Below are 21,992 nucleotides of genomic sequence, written 5' to 3'. Positions count from 1 at the left end.
CCCAGCTACTCAGGAGGCTGAGGCATGAGAATTGCTTGAACCCAGGAGACAGAGGTTGCAGTGAGCCAAGATCGTACCACCATACTCCAGCCTGGGCAACAGAGTAAGACCTTGTCTGTCTCAAATAATAATGATAATGAAAGGAAAGGACTGATTTAGAAGGTAAACTTGATATGAGCTGCCTCTTGTCCCTGGAGAGTGCCCCAGCCAGGGAGGGGCTAAGATGGAGAGGACAACAGGTGCCCACAGGTGAGAACCAAGAGGGAGCTTGGGTAGGGAACATGTCCAGGACCTGATCTAGCCAAGAGAGGGACCAGACCACATGGGACGCCAGTCACAGGCTTCAGTGGCCCCCACCTGGGGGCCGGCTTGGACCACTCCACCTCAGCAGGCCCAGGGCAAGGAGCAGCCCAGACCAGCGACTCTACAGCTAGCCAGCAAGGATCCGAAGGCCACCACCTCCATCTGCCACCACACATGCAGGCCACAGTCCTTCTCCACACACCCGGGCACCATCTCATGGAGGGGCAGGAGGGAAAATATGAGGGACTGGGATTTTATTTTTTGTTTTACTTAAAGAGGCTAACCATGACTTCTAAAAACCTGCATCGAATTAGGTTTACAGGATTGGACTAAAGTGTTTAATCCAGCAGCCAGGTCCTGTGTGGAAACTCAAAGTAATTATAAACAAATAAAGGAATGACATTCTCTCTGCACGCCCAAGAGAAGTGTGGGGAATTTTGAGAGTGCCTACACCGGTGTTAGCCTGGCAGCCCCACACTAGCTAGAAAAAGGAGGCCGAGCTTCAAGGGCTGAAACAGGCTCTCGGGGATTTTAGATGCAAACGTGTTCTCGGGTAAAGTCCTGAGAACCACAAAAGCTAAGGCAAGCTTCATCAAAAGATAAAGAGATGTTTCTGCCACCCACCCAACCTCAGAGTCAGTCCTCAGTTCTCACCCACAACACTCACAAGCCAGAGGGCCTGGGAACCTTGCTCAATCCCATTCCACTCCTTCTCTACTGGCTGCTGGAGTCCCCAGGAAATGAAGCCAGGAGGCTGCCAGCCGGCCTCAGCACTCCTCCTTCCTCTTTCTTCGCTCTCCTCCTGTGCTGCTCAGGAAATTGCACACATATCCCCTGCCTTTGGTGCTGGCCAGCAGCGCAGATGTCTGCCCCATTCACCTGCCACCTGAGGCCACCGGCTAGGAAATGAGGAGGGCGAGCTCATGGGAAGGGAAAGCAAACTCAGAGTGACAGCAGAGCCACAGGGCACAGGGATGGGGAGAACCCATTTATTTAGATGAGATTGTGGGCCCCTGCCTTATTTAGGGATCCCAATCCTAGATATGCTAATAAATTGGTATCAAAAATGCCTTCATTCATCCAGAACAATCTGGAGGGGAAAGTACTCTGCTGGCTGGATAGTAAGAAGGATGCAGAAGAAATTGTTAAAAGTAACAGACATTGTTTCGATCATTCATTCAACCGGCCGTTATCAAGTGCCTGATTTGAGCGGGTGGGTGTTTTAGGCATTGGGGATAGGGTAATGAATAAGACAACAGTGTGGGAGGAAGGCAAGAAACTAATACACACGGCATGTATGTTTACACATGCGTGCATGTCTACATACAAAATACATGTCTGTTATACATAGATATGTATACATACAACACATATGTAGCACAAAGCAGGGATGAGTAATATGAAGAAAAGCGAAGCCAGGTTAGGGGGAGAGAGGGTCAGGGAGGTCCCCTGAGGAGGCCCCTCCAAGGCAGAAGGGCCAGCACGTTTGGAAAAGGCCTTTCTGTTCTCCAAGGGCTCTCCTTAGGCCTTACCAGATCCTCTCCCTCAGGCCTCACATCAGTCCTATTGTCAAGTCAGGGAAACTCAGGACTAGAAAGATTAGTCAGGATTTGAATCTTTATCTCTGAGCTGCCCTTCCCCCCCTCCCCCCCCCAAGATGGAGTCTCCCTCTATTGCCCAGGCTGGAGTGCAGTGGCACAGTCTCAGCTCACTGCAACCTCTGCCTCCTTGGTTCAAGTGATTCTCCTGCCTTCCTGAGTAGCTGGGACTACAAGCGTGTGCCACCACGTCTGGCCAGTTTTTTGTTTTTGTTTTGTTTTGTATTTTTAGTAGAAACGGGGTTTCACCACATTGGCCAGGCTGGTCTCGAACTCCTAACCTCATGATCTACCCGCCTCAGCCTCCCAAAGTGCTGGGATTACAGGCGTGAGCCACCACACCCAGCTGCCCTGACTCTTAAATACTATGAAGGCTGACCACCGTGGCTCACGCCTGTAATCCCAACACTTTGGGAGGTGGAAGTGTGTGGATCATCTGAGGTCAGGAGTTCAAGACCAGCCTAGTCAACAGGGTAAAACCCCATCTCTCCTAAAAATACAAAAATTAGCTGGGCATGGTGGTGGGCGTGTGTAATCCCGGCTACTCAGGAGGCTGAGGCAGGAGAATCGCTTGAACCCAGGAGGTGGAGGTTGCAGTGAGTCAAGATCACGCCACTTGTACTCCAGCCTGGGTGACAGAGCGAGACTTCATCTTAAAAACAAACAAACAAAAAATCTATGAAGCCCCAAGTCTTCCAGAAACTCCCATCTCATCAGAAAGGCCCCAAACAAGGAAGCAATGAAATGAAGGGGTTGTGGGCACAGCCAGGAGAGATTCCCTGGGTTCCTGGGTCAGCTAGTGGGAGGCAGTAACAGAAGTAGAGGCCGGAGTGTGAGGACGGAGCAGCCAGGGTATTCATCCCCTTGCCCCCTCTGTCTCCTGCCTTGGTAGTAGCTCGTTCTGCTGTAGCAGCAGTCAGGACGCTTTTTCTGTCAAGGGCCAGATGGTAAATATTTCAGGCTTTGCAGACCATATGGTCTCTGTTACCACTACTCCATCCTAACTATCCCACTCACTGGGGCTTTGGGGAAATTATTTCACCCTCCCACCATGCCTCTACTTCCTCAGTTATAAAATGGGAATTGAAAGAATTCCTACTTCGGGGATTATGGAAAGTATTACATGAAATAACATCTGTAAAACGCTTGGCACAAAATAAGCATCAAGAGCTACCACTGCTGTTGTACAGCTGGCCTTCTGCTTCATCGGGTTCCACATCCACCAATCACAGATGGAAGATATATAAAGCACCAAATAACAACAATGCAACAAAAATAGTCCAAATAAAAAACAATATAGTATAACAACTATTTATGTAGCGTTTACATTGTATGAGGTATCACAAATAATCTAGAGATGATTGAAGGTATACAAAAGGATGTGCCTAGGTCATATGCAAATACTATACCATTTTATATAAGGGACTTGAGAATTCTTGGATTTTTTTTTATCTGCAGGGAGGCCTAGAACCAATCCCCTGTGAATACTGAGGGACTACCGTATTTACCTCTCCCCTTGCAAATCAGCAGGTGATTAAGGACTGGCGGGTCACCTGTTCTACCCTCACACCTGATCCCAGCTGTAAAGACCTCTCTCTCTCTGGCCTGTCTATCAGGAGAGGCCCAACTGCAGATTGACTGAGCTCAGACAGAAGCAGCCCCTTGGAGGTGAAGTCAGGCCCTTGCACCAACATTACCTTAATTTATCTTGCTGAATTTCTCACAGCAATTCTGTCCATTTGATAGAAAGGAAGACTGAGGGTATGGATGATAAGAACTGCTCAATTTATGACACCATCCTGTTCTGATGCACCATTTCCTCACGATGGGGAGGTATTCAGCTGAAAAAGTAGCAGACCAGATGAATGGTCTAGAGGTGAGAGGAAAGGCATCCGCTGCTTCTTTTTCATTCCTTCCCCAGACAGCCTTCAAACTGTCCCCAAGGTGCCACAGGCTCATGCTTCTCTTCCATGTTCCTTCCCAGCAGCGTCTATGCAGACCTCCCCCTGGCTCCATCAAAATCCATCAAGACCTACCCTCCCTGTGTTCCATACTCTCTGGGCCTCCTAATCTCACAAATACATTTGAATAATAATAAAAGCTGATTTGACAGTGGGATGAGCTCCCAGAGAGCATATACATTTTAGCAAAGTTTTAATTCCTTGAGGGGGGACTAGTCATGGTGGTGTTGTCAGGTACCGTGGCAGACCCTTTGAAGATATTTTCATTTGGTTGGGAAAGGAGATATGGAAGCTTTGTTCCATTTGACAGATGAAAAAATTGAAGCTCAAAGCATGTATATCTAGTAATGCCCTCCTACTTAGATCATGCTGGGATATCTGCCATGGAAATCAGAACTATAAATGCTATCACATAGATAGGAATTTAGCACAGTAAGTATTAGTTATCTGACCTTCTCCCTTTCCAATCCTCTAACCTCAGGCTGGAGGAGATATTTAGGTAAAGCATTTAGGTAAAGTAAGGAAGGACAATGGAAGCCGGATATTAAGGAGGAAGAGTTCCAACTCGATATAGAGAAGGAGAAAGTGAAAAGGGGTTATTTACAGAGACACATTGCACATTCACCCAATCACAATTTAAAATTTGCCAAACCTAACCCATTTTCCATAAATCCATTTACTGACATCTAGAAACCCCACTGAGAAATCTATTTCTGATCTCCTTTTGAAGAGTTATTTAATTCCCAGGGAGCCTGGCCCAGTGGCAAGATATTTCCAAGAAAAGGGAGGAGAATCTAATTCTCTATTTGGTTTAATTTTGTTCTGGAACACTTATGAAGGCTCAAATCCAAGGGGAGAAAAAATACACTCCTACTTCAGGCCGCACAGCAAGGACACAAAGAGAAAGCAAAAAATTCCCTGTAAAGAGAGGTAGGCACAACGTCACTCGTATTTGCACTACTTTACAAACATAATTTGCCTGAATTTGGAGGGAAGCAGGACTTCTAAGACCAAGGGCAGGTGGAGAAAATGGAACAAAATGAATATTTCCATCTTGTAAAGGTTTCAGAGGGAGTGTACTTTAACAGTGGAAGAGGAATGAATGGATGGATGGACGGACGGACGGACAGACGGATGGATGGATGGATGGATGGACGGACGGACGGACGGACGGATGGACGGATGGATGGATGGATAGATGGATGGATGGATGGATGGATGGACGAAAGGATATGTGGGTAGAAAGATTAGTGGGGTGGATGTATGGCTGTGTATGTTTATGGGTAGATAGGATGGATGGATGGATGGATGGATAGATGGATGGATGGATGGATAGATGTGTATATAAGTGTAGGTGGGGGGGTGTATGGTTGGAAAGTGGGTAGATGGAGAGATGGATGAATGGATAGGTGCATGGATAGATTAGTGGGTGGATGTATGGTTATGTATGTGGATGGAAGGAGTGTGCATGGATGAATGGACAAATGGATGGATATGTATATGGGTGGGTGAATGGATGGTTGGATGGGTGGGTAGGTGATGAATGGGAAGGTAGGAGAACCAGGTGGCTAGCTAAATCCTGCTTATGCTTGAATTTTGTTTGGCCTGCATGATGTTTTGAAAACATTTGAATTAGTTGCTTTCATTTAAAGCAGAGAAAATTATACCTAAAACCTTGATTTCTGGCTTCTCTCGAAAAATCAAGGGAGCTGGCAAAACTGAGACCACATTTCTTCATGGCAACAATTAACTAGAGCTGAGTAATGACTGTCCCTTCAAACAGGACACACACGCTTCAGTCCCCCAGAGTCCCTGCGGATGCACATTGGCTCTAACACCTGTCAACTTCACTCTGTCACAGTATCTGCCTGCCCAGGAGGCATTCATTCAGGCAATAAAGGACCTAGTAAACATAGGCCCCATCCTAGTCCATTCAGGTTGCTATAACAAAATACCTTACACTAGGTAATTTGTGAATAATAGAAATGTATTGCTCACAGTCCTGGAGGCTGGGGAGTCCATGAACCAGGCACTAGCAGATCTGGTGTCTGGTGAAGGCTCATAGATACTTCATAGATGATGCCTCTTGCTGCATCCTCACATGGTAGAAGGGACCTGGGAACTCCCTTCAACCTCTTTACCTAAGTGACTAATCTTATTCATGAAGGCTCTGTCTTCATGACTTAATCATCTCTTAAAGCCTGCATCTCTTAATACTATCACATTGGTAATTAAGCTTCAACATATAAATTCTGGGGGAACATATTCAGACCATAGCAGACCTTTCCGTAAGCAGACACATAGCAAGATGGAGGTTCCATGGATTACACAAGACCTCAATTCTTGCCCCTCCATATACCTCCAGAATGGAGAGCTAACCTCTTAGCAAAACACTTAAAGCCCTTCCAGATCCAAGTTCCCACATGCCTGCTAAACTCTACATTCTATGCCACTGCAAACTCAAATATCTAAACTGGCTTTGCTGTTAGGCAGGACATGAACCAGCAGTTCTTTGCCTTTGTTTGTGTTATTTCTTCTTCCAGAAATGGGCCCTCTCACCGCTTTTGATCTGTCTGGTTAACTCTTCATCTTTCAGCCTTAGCTCAAGTATCACCTTCTTGCTGAAGTCTTCTCTGACCACTCTCTCCAGACAGAATGAAATACTCCCTTCTCTCTGTCCCTACAACTTGGACAATTATATGAACACAGCCCCCTGTGACTGTCTCTCCCAAGAACCACAGCACCTTGCCTGATCCCCGGGGCTCAGTACTGTCCCTGGTTGGTTTTCAGACACATTTGTTGTTACATGAGTCATTAGCTGTGCTGTACCCATCTAGCCATTGAGATATCAAGGAAATGCTTTACTGCTATGGTCAGTCAGGTTCTGCACTGCACCACTGAAGGAAGCACCATAGACATAGATCAAAATAGGAATGGAGCCCCCTAGATTGTACAGTACACCAGCAGGTTAGGTGGAGGACCTGCCCATGGCCCATCCTGGCCTTGGATGATGTGGTCCTTCCTCATAATCATATCCAGTTACAGTTGCCTGCTACTGAGTGTCACCCAGTCCAGAGGCCCTCACTGAGTGAAAGGGACATCTATTATTCTACAATTAATCTATTCAGTACAGAGCCTCATCTTCTTCCTTATAATCTTTCTCTCCCTCTGTCTTTTGATGCTAGGCCTTAGTTCCTGACAGCCCCTATGAAGGTATCTATAAGTTCTTTTCAACTCAGATTCCAGGGGTGGAACTTACCAAACTATTTTCCATGCTACATGTCCCTCCTGCCTTCCTTCTTACCTGCTCCTGAAGCTGGAAGCCATGCCCCTCCCATCCTCGGCTCATTCCTTCTTTCTAGGAGTTGGACCAACAGTTGGTGATCTGCACTAATCAGGTTGTCCAGGTTAAAGGACCTCCTCTTCACTACTCTTTGCAAAAGATCCTGTGTTTATTTTGTTTGTTTGTTTTGTTTTGTTTTCTCTGAAGCCTGTATTATTTGAAGTATTTCCTCATACTCTACCCCCAAGCTAGGTAAGACTATCCTGGCAGCCAATCTGTTATTGACCTAGAGTCCTCTGGGTCACCTGACCTTTCCTGGCTGTCTTCAGGTGAGGACAGTGATTGCTCTGCACTTGTTCATCTCCACCCCACCCCACCTCCGTTTCTTGAATTGTCATATGATCTACAGCCTAAGAATATGCCCAAGGGTGCCAGGGAAGTGGGCCTAACCTACCTTCCAAAGGTTCCCCATGCTGCCCTGAGTGAAGCCCTTGTGAATCAGAGGGGCAGGGGGCTTGGAGCTTAGAAAAGGATTAGACAATATGAGGAAGTCCAGTTTTCCAGTGGAGATGGGCTGCTTTGTAAGTGCTGATACTTACAAAATAAGTTTGCAACTCTCCGTGGAGTTTGCCATTTTTTCCAACATGGGGAGGATCTGTGTCTGTACTTCCTTTCCCATCGTGCCTAGAACAGGGTGGATTACTATATGTCGACGGCTGATGCATAGGTCTCATATGGCCATCACTGCTCTTAACCTCTCCCTCTGGTAGCGGTAACTACTGCAATGAGTTACTCCTCCATTTCATTTGATTCATGGGGGCTGCCTGCCTGGCCACTGGTCTTGACATGTGACCTAAGCCAGATAATCAAATAACCCATCCCCCTGGCCATAGTAACTTGCCAAGAGAAGGATGGCATGTGACCCACACTGACCAATTAGGGGTTTTCCCGGGATTTTATATATGGACTCCAGGAAAGAGAAACTCTTTTCTTCCACTGGAATTTCCAACTAGGGTGATGTAAGCCTACAGCTTACATAGTTTGGGACCAGACCTCCCTCCCACTCTTCTTCTTTTGCCTCTGAAATGTATGAAGTCATACATTGAGAGAAGCAGACTTGGAGGTGGGAAGAGAAAACGATGGCAAAAAAGAACTGGGGAGAAAAGGAGAGAAAGAACAGTGGAGGGAAGAGAGAGGTCCTCTGGGATCCAGCACATTTTTTAATTTTTTGAGACACGGTCTCTGTCACCCAGGCTGAAGTGCCGTGGGGCAATCTCAGCTCACTGCAGCCTCAACCTCCAAGGCTCAAGCGATCCTCCTACCTCAGCGTCCTGAGTAGCTGGGACTACAGGTTTGTGCCACTGTGCCTGGCTATTTTATCTTATTTTATTTTATTTATTTATTTATTTTGACCTCTGAACTTTTTTCTTTTTCTTTTTGAGACAGAGTCTCGCTCTGTCACCCAGGCTGGAGTGCAATGGCATGAATTCAGCTCACTGCAATCTCTGCCTCAGGTTCAAGCAATTCTTCTGCCCCAGCCTCCCAAGTAGCTAGGATTACAGGCACCTGCCATCATGCCCAGTTAATTTTCGTGTTTTCGTAGAAACGGGGTTTCACCATGTTGGCCAGGCTGCTGACCTGAGGTGATCTGCCCACCTCGGCCTCCCAGAGTGCTGGGATTACACGTGTGAGCCATTGCACCCAGCCTGACCTCTGAACTTTTTATTGGCCTCCTGCTCCCCAAAGAGTACCCTGCTTCTCCTGGCTTAAGGCTCAGAACTTTGGTGTCATTGGTCTCAGACACCACTTTGCCATCCACTATCCAGTGGGGGGTGGTCTTCGGGATGGTTTGCATGGAGTTGCTGACGTCCAGAGCATCACCAAGATTGAAGCCCTCGCTGCAGTAGGTGGAGATCTCAACCTCCAGCTTGACCTTGATGTTCGACTGGGCCTCGTACTCCTGGGCCTGGCGCTGTCCCTCTGCCCGGGTCTGTGCCAGCTCTGACTTCAGGTGCAGCACGATCCCGTTGAGCTGCTCCATCTGCAGGGTGTAGAGGGCCTCCACCTCCCTCAGGCTGTTCTCCAATCTGGCCTTCAGATTTCTCATTGAGTCCAGGTCGATCTCCAAGGACTGGACCGTACGTCTCAGCTCCGTGAGTGTCATCTCAGCAGCTCCAACCTCGGTGGACTGTGTGGTGACCACTGTGGTGCTCTCCTCAATCTGCTGAGAGTACTACTTGTCTAGCTCCTGTAGGTTCTTCCGAGCCAGCTCATCATATTGGGCCACAATGTCTGCCATGATCCTGGCAAGGTCCTGAGATTTGGGAGCTTCCACCTCCACAGTCAACCCAGAGCTGGCAATCTGGGCTTGCAGGCCTTTTACTTCCTCTTCATGGTTCTTCTTCATGAAAAGCAGCTCCTCCTTGAGAGCCTCAATCCGCCTCCACTTGCAGCTGAGTGACATTGGTATCATCAATGACTTTGTGGAGTTTATGGATGTCACTCTCCACAGACTGGTGCATGGTCAGCTCTGTCTCATACCTGACTCTAAAGTCATCAGCAGTAAGATGGGCATTGTCGATCTGCAGAACGATGTGGGCATTGTCCACAGTATTTGCGAAGATCTGAGCCCTTAGGTCCTCGATGATCTTGAAGTAATGGCTCCAGTCTCTGATCTGGGGTCCCTTCTTCTCCAGGTGCTCCCGGATTTTGCTCTCCAGTTTCCGTTCTCAGTCTCCAGGCTCCTCACTGTCCAGGTAGGAGGCCAGGCGGTCGTTCAGGCTTTGCATGGTCTCCTTCTTGTTCTGCATGCCTCCCATTCCTGCCAGACCCTCAACCATCCCCGCAGCCAGGCCCCCGGACTCCACGCCACCCTGGAAGCTGGTGGAGTGGGACACAGAGATCCGGGAACCAGAGCCCCCAGCGCCTGCATAGAGCACCGGCATAGACGCTGGCTGCCCTGCTGACTGGCCGGGTGCCATAGCTGGGCACCTGGACAGAGCCCAGGGACTGACAGTTGGTGGAGAAGGTGGAGCGAGTGGTGAAACTCATCCCATCTGGGGAGGAGAGCGAGAGGACAGGACTCAGACTTTGCCCTTATTTTTTGTAGAGACAGGTTCTCCCTACATTGCCCAGGCTGGTCTTGAACTCCTGGGCTTGAGCGACCCTCCTGCCTCGGCCTCCCAAAGTGCTGAGATTGCAGGTGTGAGTTGCCAAACCCATTCCCAGCACATTCTTGTGGCCAGTTACCTGTTTACCTCTCATTAGCCTTCAGCTGCCCTCTGTCTCTGCCTCTCTTTGTGCCTTTAGCTTTAACTCATGCCACCAAGCACACAAGTCCCCACATTTTGGGGTCTGTGAGGGGATCTGAATGGCTCAGATAGTTACCCTTGTCCCAGTTAGAATCAACTTGTGCCCAGCACCACTTCATGTGTTGGTGATCAGTGTATGGATTGGCTGTCCTTAGGTGACAGACCGATTCCCTATGACCAGGGAGATGGGAGTCAAAAGGCACCATCGGTCAGTGTAGGAGAAGAAGCCCCAGAAAAGAAGCTGAGGCACGGCAGCAGCTGGCACTGTGCCCACCCAGATCCACCAGCCATCCAGAATTGGATTCTTTAATATTTAATATTTATTAATAGGTAGAAAATACTGAGTTGACTGTTTGTAACTAACTCACACAGAATCCCAAAAATTAAATAAAAGGGAAGGAGGCATGGGAAGCAAAAAGCAATTTCCTCAAAAAATTCAATTTGTTTTGTTCTCTGTGTCTGATTTCCTTTGGGTTGGCCCTGCTTTCCTTAAGATCTCCAAAACCCCAGACTCGGCTTGCGTCTGGAACCAAGGCAAGACAGGGGCCATTTCTCTAGCCCAGGCCCAGGCCTAGGCCCAAGCCCTGACAATAACAGAGAGGCTGGCTCAACAGTGAGGTCTCGCCAGGATACATTAACCACCGCCTCAGTGTGAAAGATGATCAGCCGTGAGCTTAATTCCTCGTAAAATATCACTCAGGCCAGAGCAGGTTAGCTAAATATGTGGTCCTAAGAATTAAACAGAGTTTCCCTTTTAGCTCCAACAAAGAGGGGAAAGGCAGGGCTGCAGGGGTATAATTTTGCAGGAGCCTTCAGGGCTGCTCCTGGGCTGGCTGCTAAGTTGCTTGAGGGCAACATCATTGTAATGATAGGGTTAACGTTTTCTCATCTCCCATTGGTGCAGCCCTCCCCCTACTAACCATGCACGTTTCTTCAGTGCAAGTGGACATCAGCAGAAATCTAAAGGTTCTCTCCCTCCTTCCCTAGGCACAAAACCCAGCCTCCAATCTCTATAGACTTTAGAGAAAGATGCCAGGAATATAAAGTATGGTGAATGTGCTTTGTCAGAGGTAAGACATCAGTGTATGTATAGCAGTGGTTATACACGTTTTAATTTCATCACTAAAGGAAGTATATGATATTCACTACTTTCCCCCGTATGGCCTTTGATCTAGCTATGCTGGTTTCCTCAATATTCTTTGAACACCGCTGATACCACTCCCGCTCAGGACCTCTGAACTGGCTGTTTCCTCTGCTTGGAATACTTTTCTCCTAGATAACTCTGTGGCATGCTCCCTTAATGTCACCTTTTCCATGAAACTCTCTGGTCACTACATCCAAAGCCACTTCAAATTGCTGCTTTTCTTCCTTGCTCTGCTTTTCCCTACTTAGCCTTATTATTTACACTTGATATGTTTTACTGTTTAAATTGTTTGATCTGTTTCCCCTTATATAATGTAAGCTTCACGAAGGCAGGCATTTTTTTTAAGTTCAGGGGTACAAATGCAGGTTTGTTACATAGGTAAACTTATGTCATGGGGGCTTGTTGTACAGATTATTTAATCACCGAGGTATTAAGCCTAGTATCCATTAGTTGTTTGTCTTGATCCTCTCCCTCCTCCAACCCTCCGCCCTCTAAAAGGCCCCAGTGTGTGTTGTTACCCCCGTGTGTCCACGTGTTCTTATCATTTAGCTCCTACTTATAAGTGAGAACATGAGGTATTTGGTTTTCTGTTCCTGTATTAGTTTGCTGAAGATAATGGCTTCCAGCTCCACCCATGTCCCTGCAAAGGACATGATCTCATTCTTTTTTACGGCTGCATAGTATTCCATGGTATGTGTATGTACCACATTTTTGTTATTTTTCTTTATCCAGTCTATCATTGATGGGTATTTAGGTTGATTCCATGTATTCGATACTGTGAATCGTGCTGCATGAACATACGCATGCATGTGTCTCTATAGTGGAATAATTTATATTCCTTTGGGTATATACCCACTAATGGGATTGCTGGGTTGAATGGTAGCTCCACTTTTAGCTCTTTGAGGAATCGACAGTGTATAAGTGTTCCTTTTTCCCCACAACCTCGCCAGCATGTTATTTTTTTACTTTTTAATAATAGCTATTCTGACTGGTGTGAGGTAGTATGTCATTGTGGTTATAATTTGCATTTCTCTAATGATCATTGATACTGAGCTTTTTTTCACATGCTTGTTGGCCACATGTATGAGGTCAGAGATTTTCATCTATTTCATTTACTGCCTCATCTCCAGCAATTAGAACAGTGCCTGACCTATAATAGATGCTCAATAAACATTTGTTGCATTCGTGAATGTGTCAGAATGAGCCTATATTTGGGGTTAGATATGGGTTCAGATGTGTCCACAGCCAATTATGAACAGTGAGACCTGGGTACATGACTTCACCTCTCAGAGTCTCAATTTTCTTATCTGAAAGTTGGATATGACATCTATTTCATAAGGTCCTGGGAAATGTCAACAAGGTAATGCATATAAAGGGTTGAACACATTGTCTGGCTAGGAAATAAGTAACTGACAAGTTGTATTACCATTGCAAGAAGAGTAAGTGGTTGCTACTTCCGAGGTGCTTGAGAACATTTCAACAGAAACACAAAGAAAAATAAAAAGCATCCCAAAGGATTATAAATCATGCTGCTATAAAGACACATGCACACGTATGTTTATTGTGGCACCATTCACAATAGCAAAGACTTGAACAACCCAAATGTCCATCAATGATATACTGGATTAAGAAAATGTGGCACATATACACCATGGAATACTATGCAGCCATAAAAAAGGATGAGTCCATGTCCTTTGTAGGGACATGGGTGAAGCTGGAAACCGTCATTCTCAGCAAACTTTCACAAGGACAGAAAACCAAACACCGCATGTTCTCACTCATAGGTGGGAACTGAACAATGAGAACACTTGGACACAGGATGGGGAACATCACACACCAGGGCCTGTCATGGGGTTGGGGGAGGAGGGAAGGATAGCATTAGGAGATATACCTAATGTAAATGACGAGTTAATGGGTGCAGCACACCAACATGGCACATGTATACATATGTAACAAAGCTGCACGTTGTGCACATGTACCCTAGAACTTAAAGTACTTAAAGAAAAAAAAAAAGCATCCAAATCTGCCTGGATTGGGAACAGGGCAAATGAATCTCGTGCACAAGGACAACTTGATATGTAAACATCTGTATGTGTGTGTGTTTGCTTGTGCACATGTTCAGGTACCTCCCATTCATATAGAAGGCAGACTTTCATGGGTTTTCATTCCCATGGCAGTGTTTCCAAGTTTCATATTTGTATTTCTGCACATACACAAGCGTTGTGAACACGACACACTTGCACAAGCATGCACATGTATGAATACACATGCACACACACGTGTGCACACATGAGCACATGTGCACACATGTTCCTCCACCCCAACCCCTAACCCAAGGGGTGAGGCTCTCTGGTAGGGCAGCTACTTCACTATTCCTGGCTTGCAGGATTTATGTCCTTATAGCCATGTTGCACTGAAGTTCCTTGCTAGACACTGCACCTGCTCCAAGCATGGCCCTCTGTTCCTCTTCCCCAACCCTCTTGCTAGCTCAGACTGTACTTTCTAAGTCCCTTCTTGAAAGGACACCTCCCTTCAAGGCTCAGAAACCTCTAGTGGTCTGACTGCAAAGGAGAGTGAGGACACTAGATAAACAAACACCAGTCCTGGCCCCAGGTGTCACTGAGAGAAGCCACAACACTGAGCCAGAGTTTAAAATGGCAATGGCTTTCTGGAGGACTTTCCTATGTGGCGAGGCACGCTGAGGTCTAGACTGGAGGCAGCTTTCAGGGTAGAACCAGCACCTGCTGGAAACAGTTCGTGTCATTATATAGCCCCTAGCCCTCCATCCTACCCCATCTGCCGTCTCTGCCATAGTGAAAGTAGAGTCCTGGTAAAAGCACTAACTTTAGAATCAGGTGGTTTGGGGATTAGAATCTCAGCTCCAATACTTGACAGCTGTGAGAAGTTCAACCAGTTTCTTATTCTCTCTGACCCATGATTTCATCATCTGTTGAATGATCTGGACTCCTTAGAATTACTAGAAGGATTTAAATCAGAGTCACCATGTATTGCTGCTCAGGTTGTGCACTGCACAGTTCCAGGGAGCCATCACTGATATGGGCTATAAAATAAATGACAGCCCTTGGACTGTGCAGGACATAACCCATACCAACTTACGTGATAATACATGTGTGAAATAACATGTTAAAAGCACCTGGTCCAAGGCCTGACACCTAGTAGGTGCTAAATAAATGGTGGCCAAAAAATAGGTTTATTAATCATGCCTTTAATTCACAGAAAGGCACCCATTGGCCGGGTGCTGTGACTCATACACATGATCCCAGCACTCTGGGAGGCTGAGGCAGGCAGATAACTTGAGGCAAGGAGTTTGAGACCAGCCTGGCCAATAGGGCAAAACCCCATCTCTTTTTTTAAAAAAAAAAAAAAAAAAAAAAACAGCTAGGCTTGGTGGCACACACCTGTAACCCCAGCTACCTGAGAGGCCTGAGGCATGAGACTCGCTTGAACCCAGGAGGTGGAGCTTGCAGTGAGCCGAGATTGCGCCACTGCACTCCAGCTTGGGCAACAAAGTGACACTCTGTCTCGAAAAAAAAAAAGAGAAAAAAGAAAGGCAACCATATAGCCTTCATTGCCTGCTGACATAATGGCTGAGGGTAGGAAGTTTTAGCCATGGTAATATACAAGGCAACTTCAGTGGTGATGGGATATGATGTCCTCGGGACATCCATTTTTATTGTTCTTTAGATTCCAGAGTTTAAGAGTTTGCTCATGGCTTTTGCTCACTGGAAATTTTCTTGGTGAACAATTAGATATCTTGCAGTACTAGGATGTGTGCGCTCTTGGAATCATTTGGTCTTAATGAGGTGGGATTTGCTTTAAGTGGAGTATAATTGCCCTCCCCCATTAAAATATTTTCTCTTAAATCAAAACATTATGTACGATGTCCTTTTAAACATAGCTGACCTTTAAAAAGGAGAATCTAGATGCTCAGACCTCCAACCTCAATCCTTATGGTCTGGTAACTACCCCTTCTATACCCAGGCAGAGATAGGAACTTTACTTTCTGGTGAGGTCAACTCGTAGACGTGGCGTATACCTGAGAGAGGTAGAAGAGGCCTTCTACACACAGGATTTACGTTGTGAAAAGTTGGACTGTCAAATATGGTGCCCCTACCTGCGTGCCATAAAGCTACAGCCAAACCTAAACCACCCCACCCCAGGTAGCAGGCTGGAGGGTTCTGATCAGCCCAGATAATTGGCTTAAAAATATGAACAACAAGGATTTCCAAGTGAAATAGCCAGGTCCCACTCAGTCAGCCTATAGTGAAGTTCACCAGCTGCTAAGCCACACTAACGAGCAAAGAACCTCCAATCGGCAGTTCAGAGCCTCTCTCCTAGAGGTTCATCAGATACTAAGGGACTGATTTTGACATGGAAGATAGAGACTAAAAATAACAATCATAAAGAGCACAAGAAAGAGAGAAAGAGACGAGAAAAGAAAGGAAGAAAGGAGGGAGGGAGGGAAGAAGGAAGTAACTGACACAATTAATACAAAGCAGGGGCAAAATAATACTGACCAATATAGTGAAACCCTGTCTGTACTAAAAATACAAAAATTAGCCATGTGTGGTGGCACGCACCTATAGTCCCAGCTATTCAGGAGGCTGAGGCAGAAGAATTGCTTGAACCTGGGAGGTGGAGGTTGTAGTGGGCCAAGATCACCCCAGTGCACTTCAGCGTGGGCAACAGAGTGAGATTTCATCTCAAAAAAAAAGAAAAAATATATATATATCTCTCTCTCTCTACACACATATATATGGGCCAGGTGCGGTGGCTAACACCTGTAATCCCAGCACTTTGGGGGGCCAAGGTGGGTAGATCATGAGGTCAGGAGATCAAGACCATCCTTGCTAAAATGGTGAAACCCCGTCTCTACTAAAAATACAAAAAATTAGCTGGGTGTGGTGGTTGGCACCTGTAGTCCCAGATACTCAGGAGGCTGAGGCAGGAGAATGGCATGAACCCAGGAAGCGGACCTTGCAGTGAGCCGAGATCACGCCACTGCACTCCAGCCTGGGCAAAAGTGCGAGGCTCTGTCTCAAAAAAATATATACATATATATATATATGATTAGTAGTCATGATGAGAGAAGATATTGCAACTATAAAATAAGAATGAAGTTCATAAAAAGAGAAGAACAAGAACGAACTCATAGAAATGAAAAATGTGAGAGCCGAAATAAAAATGCAACAGATGGATGAGAAGATACAGTTGAGGACATTCCCCAGAAACTCTAACATTACAACAGAAATGGAAAATGAGAGAAAGTGAGATCTGTCTGGAGATCCAAAGTCTAAATAACCAAGAGAGACAATGGAGGAGGGGAAACATCAAAGAAAGAAATAGAAGAACTTTAATGAATGGAGGAATCTAAGTTTCTAGATTAAGGAGGACTTCAAAGAGCCTAGCATAATGTAGGAATTCTCAAATCAAAGTCTGTCATTCCAAAACTTTAGGTCACCAGAAATGAATAAAAGCTCTTAGGGAAAAATAGACATCAAAATGTCATCAAACTAGAAAATGATAGAACAGTGCTTTTAAAATTCAGAAGGAAAGTTATTTCTAACTTTGAATTCTTTAGCCTGCCAAACTATCAGTCAGAAGCGAATATAGAATAGAGACATTTTTAGAAAATGCAGGGTCTTAAAAAAATTACCTCCCATATACCTTTCTTAAAAAGTTACTGAAGGATATGCTCCATCAAAATGAAGGAGTCAACTGAAGAAAAGGAATGGGATCAACAGGTAATCCAGTACAGGTGAGAAGAGACCAGGAATTTTCAGGAGGATGGAAAAAAAAAGGCCAAGAAAACAGCTGTACAGCAATTCAAAAGGAAAACTAATCCAGAGCAGAGCAGGAGAAGAGAGATATCTAGAAAGTGTCTCTGGGGATAAAAAATAAAAGTTGTAGATTATCTGACATGTTTTGTTACGTAGAGAGGCATTCTATAGCTGTACAAATATTTCACCAGAAATTTGACAAACACCAAACATTTTTTTAAAAAACAATTAAATATAAGAAAAATAAAACATTCTGTAATTACCTCATATGAGGACTCTTAAATTTTTCTCTCCATAATATATCTTGAAAAATTATTCCACTTTTCAGACAACTATTATTTGTCTTTTATTTTTGTTTTGGGGATAACAAATTTTTACTCAGAAGCACACTAAATATATGTGCTGCAAAGACATGATAATTTGACATTACAGTTTCAGGCAATGACATACCTACTAACTGATTCAACATTTCCATTCATAGACTAGCATACTGGGCAAATTTGAGTTACTTGCCACATAAATGAGCCCCAAGTGCTTTGTTACGCAAGGAGTGCCAAATAAGAAAGACCTTCTACAACACTTTAGTCTTTTGGGTGTGCATACTGTTTCCACGTTTTGAGGTACTCTCATATTTAGCTTTTATTTAGCGTACAGGTGTAGGTCCATATTGTTTTTAAGTGCAGCTTGAGCAAATGATAACTATGACCCCCAAAAGTTGATGAATACAATGGTGCAACAAGAACATACCTTCCAGAGAATGACTCCCTCTTCCATCACACACTCAAGTCTACTCCTCCTCCTTTGGTGAATAAAGTCAAGTCTTTATTATAACAACTCATTGTGTATTATTTATTTAAGCTTGTTTTTATTGTTCATTTGATATTTTTTCCTATCTGTGAAAGTTGAGCATATTGGGTTGGGATGCATTAATACTTTCTCCTGTTAATATTCATGAGGTTTTTTTTCCTCCATTTAACAGGTCTTCACTTAGTGGCAGGGTTTTCAGGGTCAAATTAAAGTCCTTAAAGGAAATAGGTGTCAGGAAAGGAAATGTAATTACATGACCTGGATCAGCAGTAAATAACACATGGTCCATGTCATGAAAACAACAAATACAAATTGAATAAAAATAAGAATTGGGCTGGGCGTGGTATGTGACTTAAGCCATGTTGGGAAGATGAACAAAGAATTGTATTCAAAGGGTGCTGTAACATAATTGTCTTCGTACTCCTTATTAGAAAGTCAATATGTAAAATATAAATTTGAAGTATCAAGAATAGCAATATAAACTTGTTATTTAGAAAAATGGAAATAAATACTTAAAAAAACATCTAAAGCATTGAACGTGCTTGCCTCTGGAAATGAGAACTAGGGTGAAGAGAGACACAGGATACTGCTTTTCATTATGTTTTATAGGACTGTTTGACTTTCTAAAGTAATAACTAATAAAAATTAAAATTACATTTAAAAAGGCAATAAATATTCATTGGAGAAAACTTGGAAAATACAAAAATGGAAAGAGAATAAAATAAAAGTCATTCATAACATATCTACTCAGAAAAGCTGCTGATGAAACAATTGTAGGCTAGTTTCGAGTTTTTCTACTATACATACGTACATGCACGTTTTTAAAATAAAAGTGAGATCATATTATAAATATTGTTTTGCAACCTGCATTTTTTTCCTTAAGGTAATTGTGGCAAATTTTTCTATATTAATATTCATCTACTACATCATTTTAAGGGCTGTATATTCCCCATTATACAAATATACTATAATTTATTTAATTCAACCCAATATTTACTATTAATTATTCAACCAGCATAATTATTCCAGCAAACAAATGCAACTTTTGATTCTTTTGAAAAGATAGTAGAAAGGAATTTTCTCTATCCTTTGTTCAATTGTTGTCAATAATTTCTATTTTGCTTTACTAGCAAGGCTGAGATATTTGACTTGCTCTGAGATTTTCCCCTGACAATTCACAGTCTTTTACAAATTCTTTCTCCCTTTAAAATTGTAAAAGGAATGTGTATGTGGCAAATAGATGTTCTTGCCTGATAGTGACCATTTTCTCATCGTTAGGGAATAGCACCTCGGTTTTTCTTCCTAGAATCCCTCCTCCCTCTCAGGCAATGGCTCAGCCTATCTGGTTTGGATGAAACTGAACCTACCTCTGGTCCAGGGTGACCATATGATCTCACCTGGTCCCTCAGCCTAATTTATCTTTCCAGGCTCCATAAATGGTACAGGGATGGATGTATGGCCAGAAAGGATGCAACAGAGTCAACACCACAGCTTTCGGTGGAAACTTTAGGGAAAAAGATTTCTCTTTCTTTTCACAGGGATGGCTGAGCTGATAAAAGTTTAAGTCTGGGGTGACTGGTGACCATTTGCTACTGCAAAGGGAAAGCCTGCCTGAGGATTCAGCCAAAGAGGAAGAAAGATGACCAAGAGATTTAAAAAGGCAGAATAATGACAACACCTTTTGAGCACCTGGATCCAGCACTGCCCAATGCTCCCAGCCAGTTACAGGAATAATACATTTCCTTTTTTCCTTAATCTCTTTTGAGTTGGGGTGCTGTCATCTGCAAGTGAGTATATATGTTAATAATATATACTCAAAGTCAAATAACTCAAACAGTATTGGTAAAAAGTGAAAACTAAAACTTCCTCTTTTCTTCCCCAGATTCTCAGTCCAAACACCCCACAGACAATCACTTCTCAGTTTCTTAACTATGCGCCAAAATGTGTCTGTGCATTTACAAATATACCAATTTCCAATTTTTGAAATATACAAACACGATTATACTATCTATACTATCTTGTAGCTTGTGTTTTTACTTTACCATGAGGAAAGAAGATACCTTGCCTTGTACAAATCTAGATGTTTACTTCATTTTTTCCTAAGACTTTTTTTTCTTGAGATGAAGTCACACTCTGTTGTGGGCTGGAGTGCAGTGGCATGATCTCAGCTCACTGCAACCTCCACCTCCTGGGTTCAAGTGATTCTCCTACCTCAGCCTCCCAAGTGGCTGGGATTTCAGGCACACGCCACCATGCCTAGCTTTTTTTTTTTTCTTTAAGTAGAGACGGGATTTTACCACATTGAGCAGGCTGGTCTTGAACTCCCAACCTCAAGTGATCTGCCCACCTTGGCCTCCCAAACAGCTGGGATTACAGGCGTGAGTCACTGCACCCGGCCATTTTTTCTAAGACATTTACTTGCATGTTTTCATTTCGCAAAGGAGTGTGTTATATGGACATCCCATATTCTAACCAGTCCTGTACTGATGACCATTTAGGTTTACCCAGTTTTTCATCATTAAAAACAGGCTGTGATGGGCGTCATTCTTTTATCCTTTTGTGCAGCATATCCACAAAGCCAAAGAAGTTGATGCTTCTGGCACCTCATTGTCCAGGCCCCTTCCAGGAAGCTGCCATTTCATTTACTGTCACAGGATTCAGGTAAGTGAATGCCAGCTGCACAACGTAAGAGTGACATCCAGTAATAGTACTACTGTCCCGTGCCAACTCACAGGGGTCAAGATCCAAAGTTACAGGACCCTGGGCCATGTCTCAGTAAAAACATGCCCGAGGACAACAGGTACAGAATTTTACAGCAGTGGAAGAGACCTAGTTTGAAATGTACAGAACCGGAAGCTAGTCTGGGGAAAGTTCCAATGGTCAGAGGTATGAAAAGGATTTTGATTCTCACAAAAGTCTACCGGAAACATAATATTTCAGCATGTACAACAAAAAATGTACCATATGGTTTTTTTCTTTTTTGACTAGAACCCGGGAGAATAAAATTTATCAAGATTCTGTCTTTGTAGGGCCAAATCTGCAGTAACACCAGAAGCAGTAAGTATATGTCTGTATGAAGTGGCTTGTTTTCTCATCATGACTATCAATAATAAAGAACAAATTTCCATTTGCTGTGCCATAGGAAGGACTGAACTATCTTCCTACTCTCTTTATGAAAAGTGATATTTCAAAATTGTTGTCATAGGAATCAGAAGCAATCAAAGAGTACGCAGCCAAAAAATGTAGGAAAGAAGGCATTGTAAAAGCACATGAAGCAGTAAATTAATAAGAACATTGTTATTTTTCTGAATTTTGTGATGATGGTATTTGGTAGCTTTTTAAAATGTGTGACTTTTGCAGTTTATTTTCTCTTTGCAAATAAATATTCATTGTGTGCCTAACTTGTATGCGTAATTTTGTGGTTTTTTAAGAGGCTCTCTAAAATTGTCTGAAACACAGGCTCTGCAAAACTTGCTTCTGCACCTGTGTAGAGGATGAACACATGATCTGCAGCCAGCCCTCCCAGCTTCAGATCTCAGTGGGGCCATCTGCCAGCTTTATAATGCTGGGTGGTTTACTTTGCCTTTCTATGCCTCAGTTTTCTCATCTATGAAATGGGGATAATAACTTCAAAGGGTTTTTTGTAGGATTAAATGAGTTAATACATATAAAGAACCCAGAAGCTGGCTATCATTCATCATCAATAACAACTATGTTTGTTTCTTTTTTTTTTTTTTTTTTTGAGACAGAGTCTCACTCTGTTGGCCGGGTTGGAGTGCAGTGG

The 21,992-nt window shown here is 44.0% G+C and overlaps 1 protein-coding gene and 1 pseudogene across 1 annotated transcript in view; one reads left to right on the top strand and one right to left on the bottom strand.

The window, feature by feature from the left end:
• LOC105471562 (tripartite motif containing 44) overlaps window positions 1-19,771 on the top strand; it is a 197,016-nt gene extending 177,245 nt beyond the window's left edge. Inside the window, exon 5 of the mRNA XM_071074879.1 lies at window positions 19,747-19,771. Within this exon, the coding sequence (XP_070930980.1) occupies window positions 19,747-19,756 (10 nt within the window). The 3' untranslated portion in view covers window positions 19,757-19,771. The remainder of the gene's footprint in view (window positions 1-19,746) is intronic.
• Window positions 8,695-10,524, bottom strand: LOC105471711 (keratin, type I cytoskeletal 18 pseudogene; annotated as a pseudogene).
• Window positions 19,772-21,992: the final 2,221 nt, after the last annotated feature.

The sequence above is a fragment of the Macaca nemestrina genome, chromosome 12 (genome assembly GCF_043159975.1).
Source record: "Macaca nemestrina isolate mMacNem1 chromosome 12, mMacNem.hap1, whole genome shotgun sequence".
Lineage (NCBI taxonomy): Eukaryota > Metazoa > Chordata > Mammalia > Primates > Cercopithecidae > Macaca > Macaca nemestrina.
Note: the sequence above shows the minus strand (reverse complement) of the source record. Positions and strands in the feature narration are given on the sequence as shown.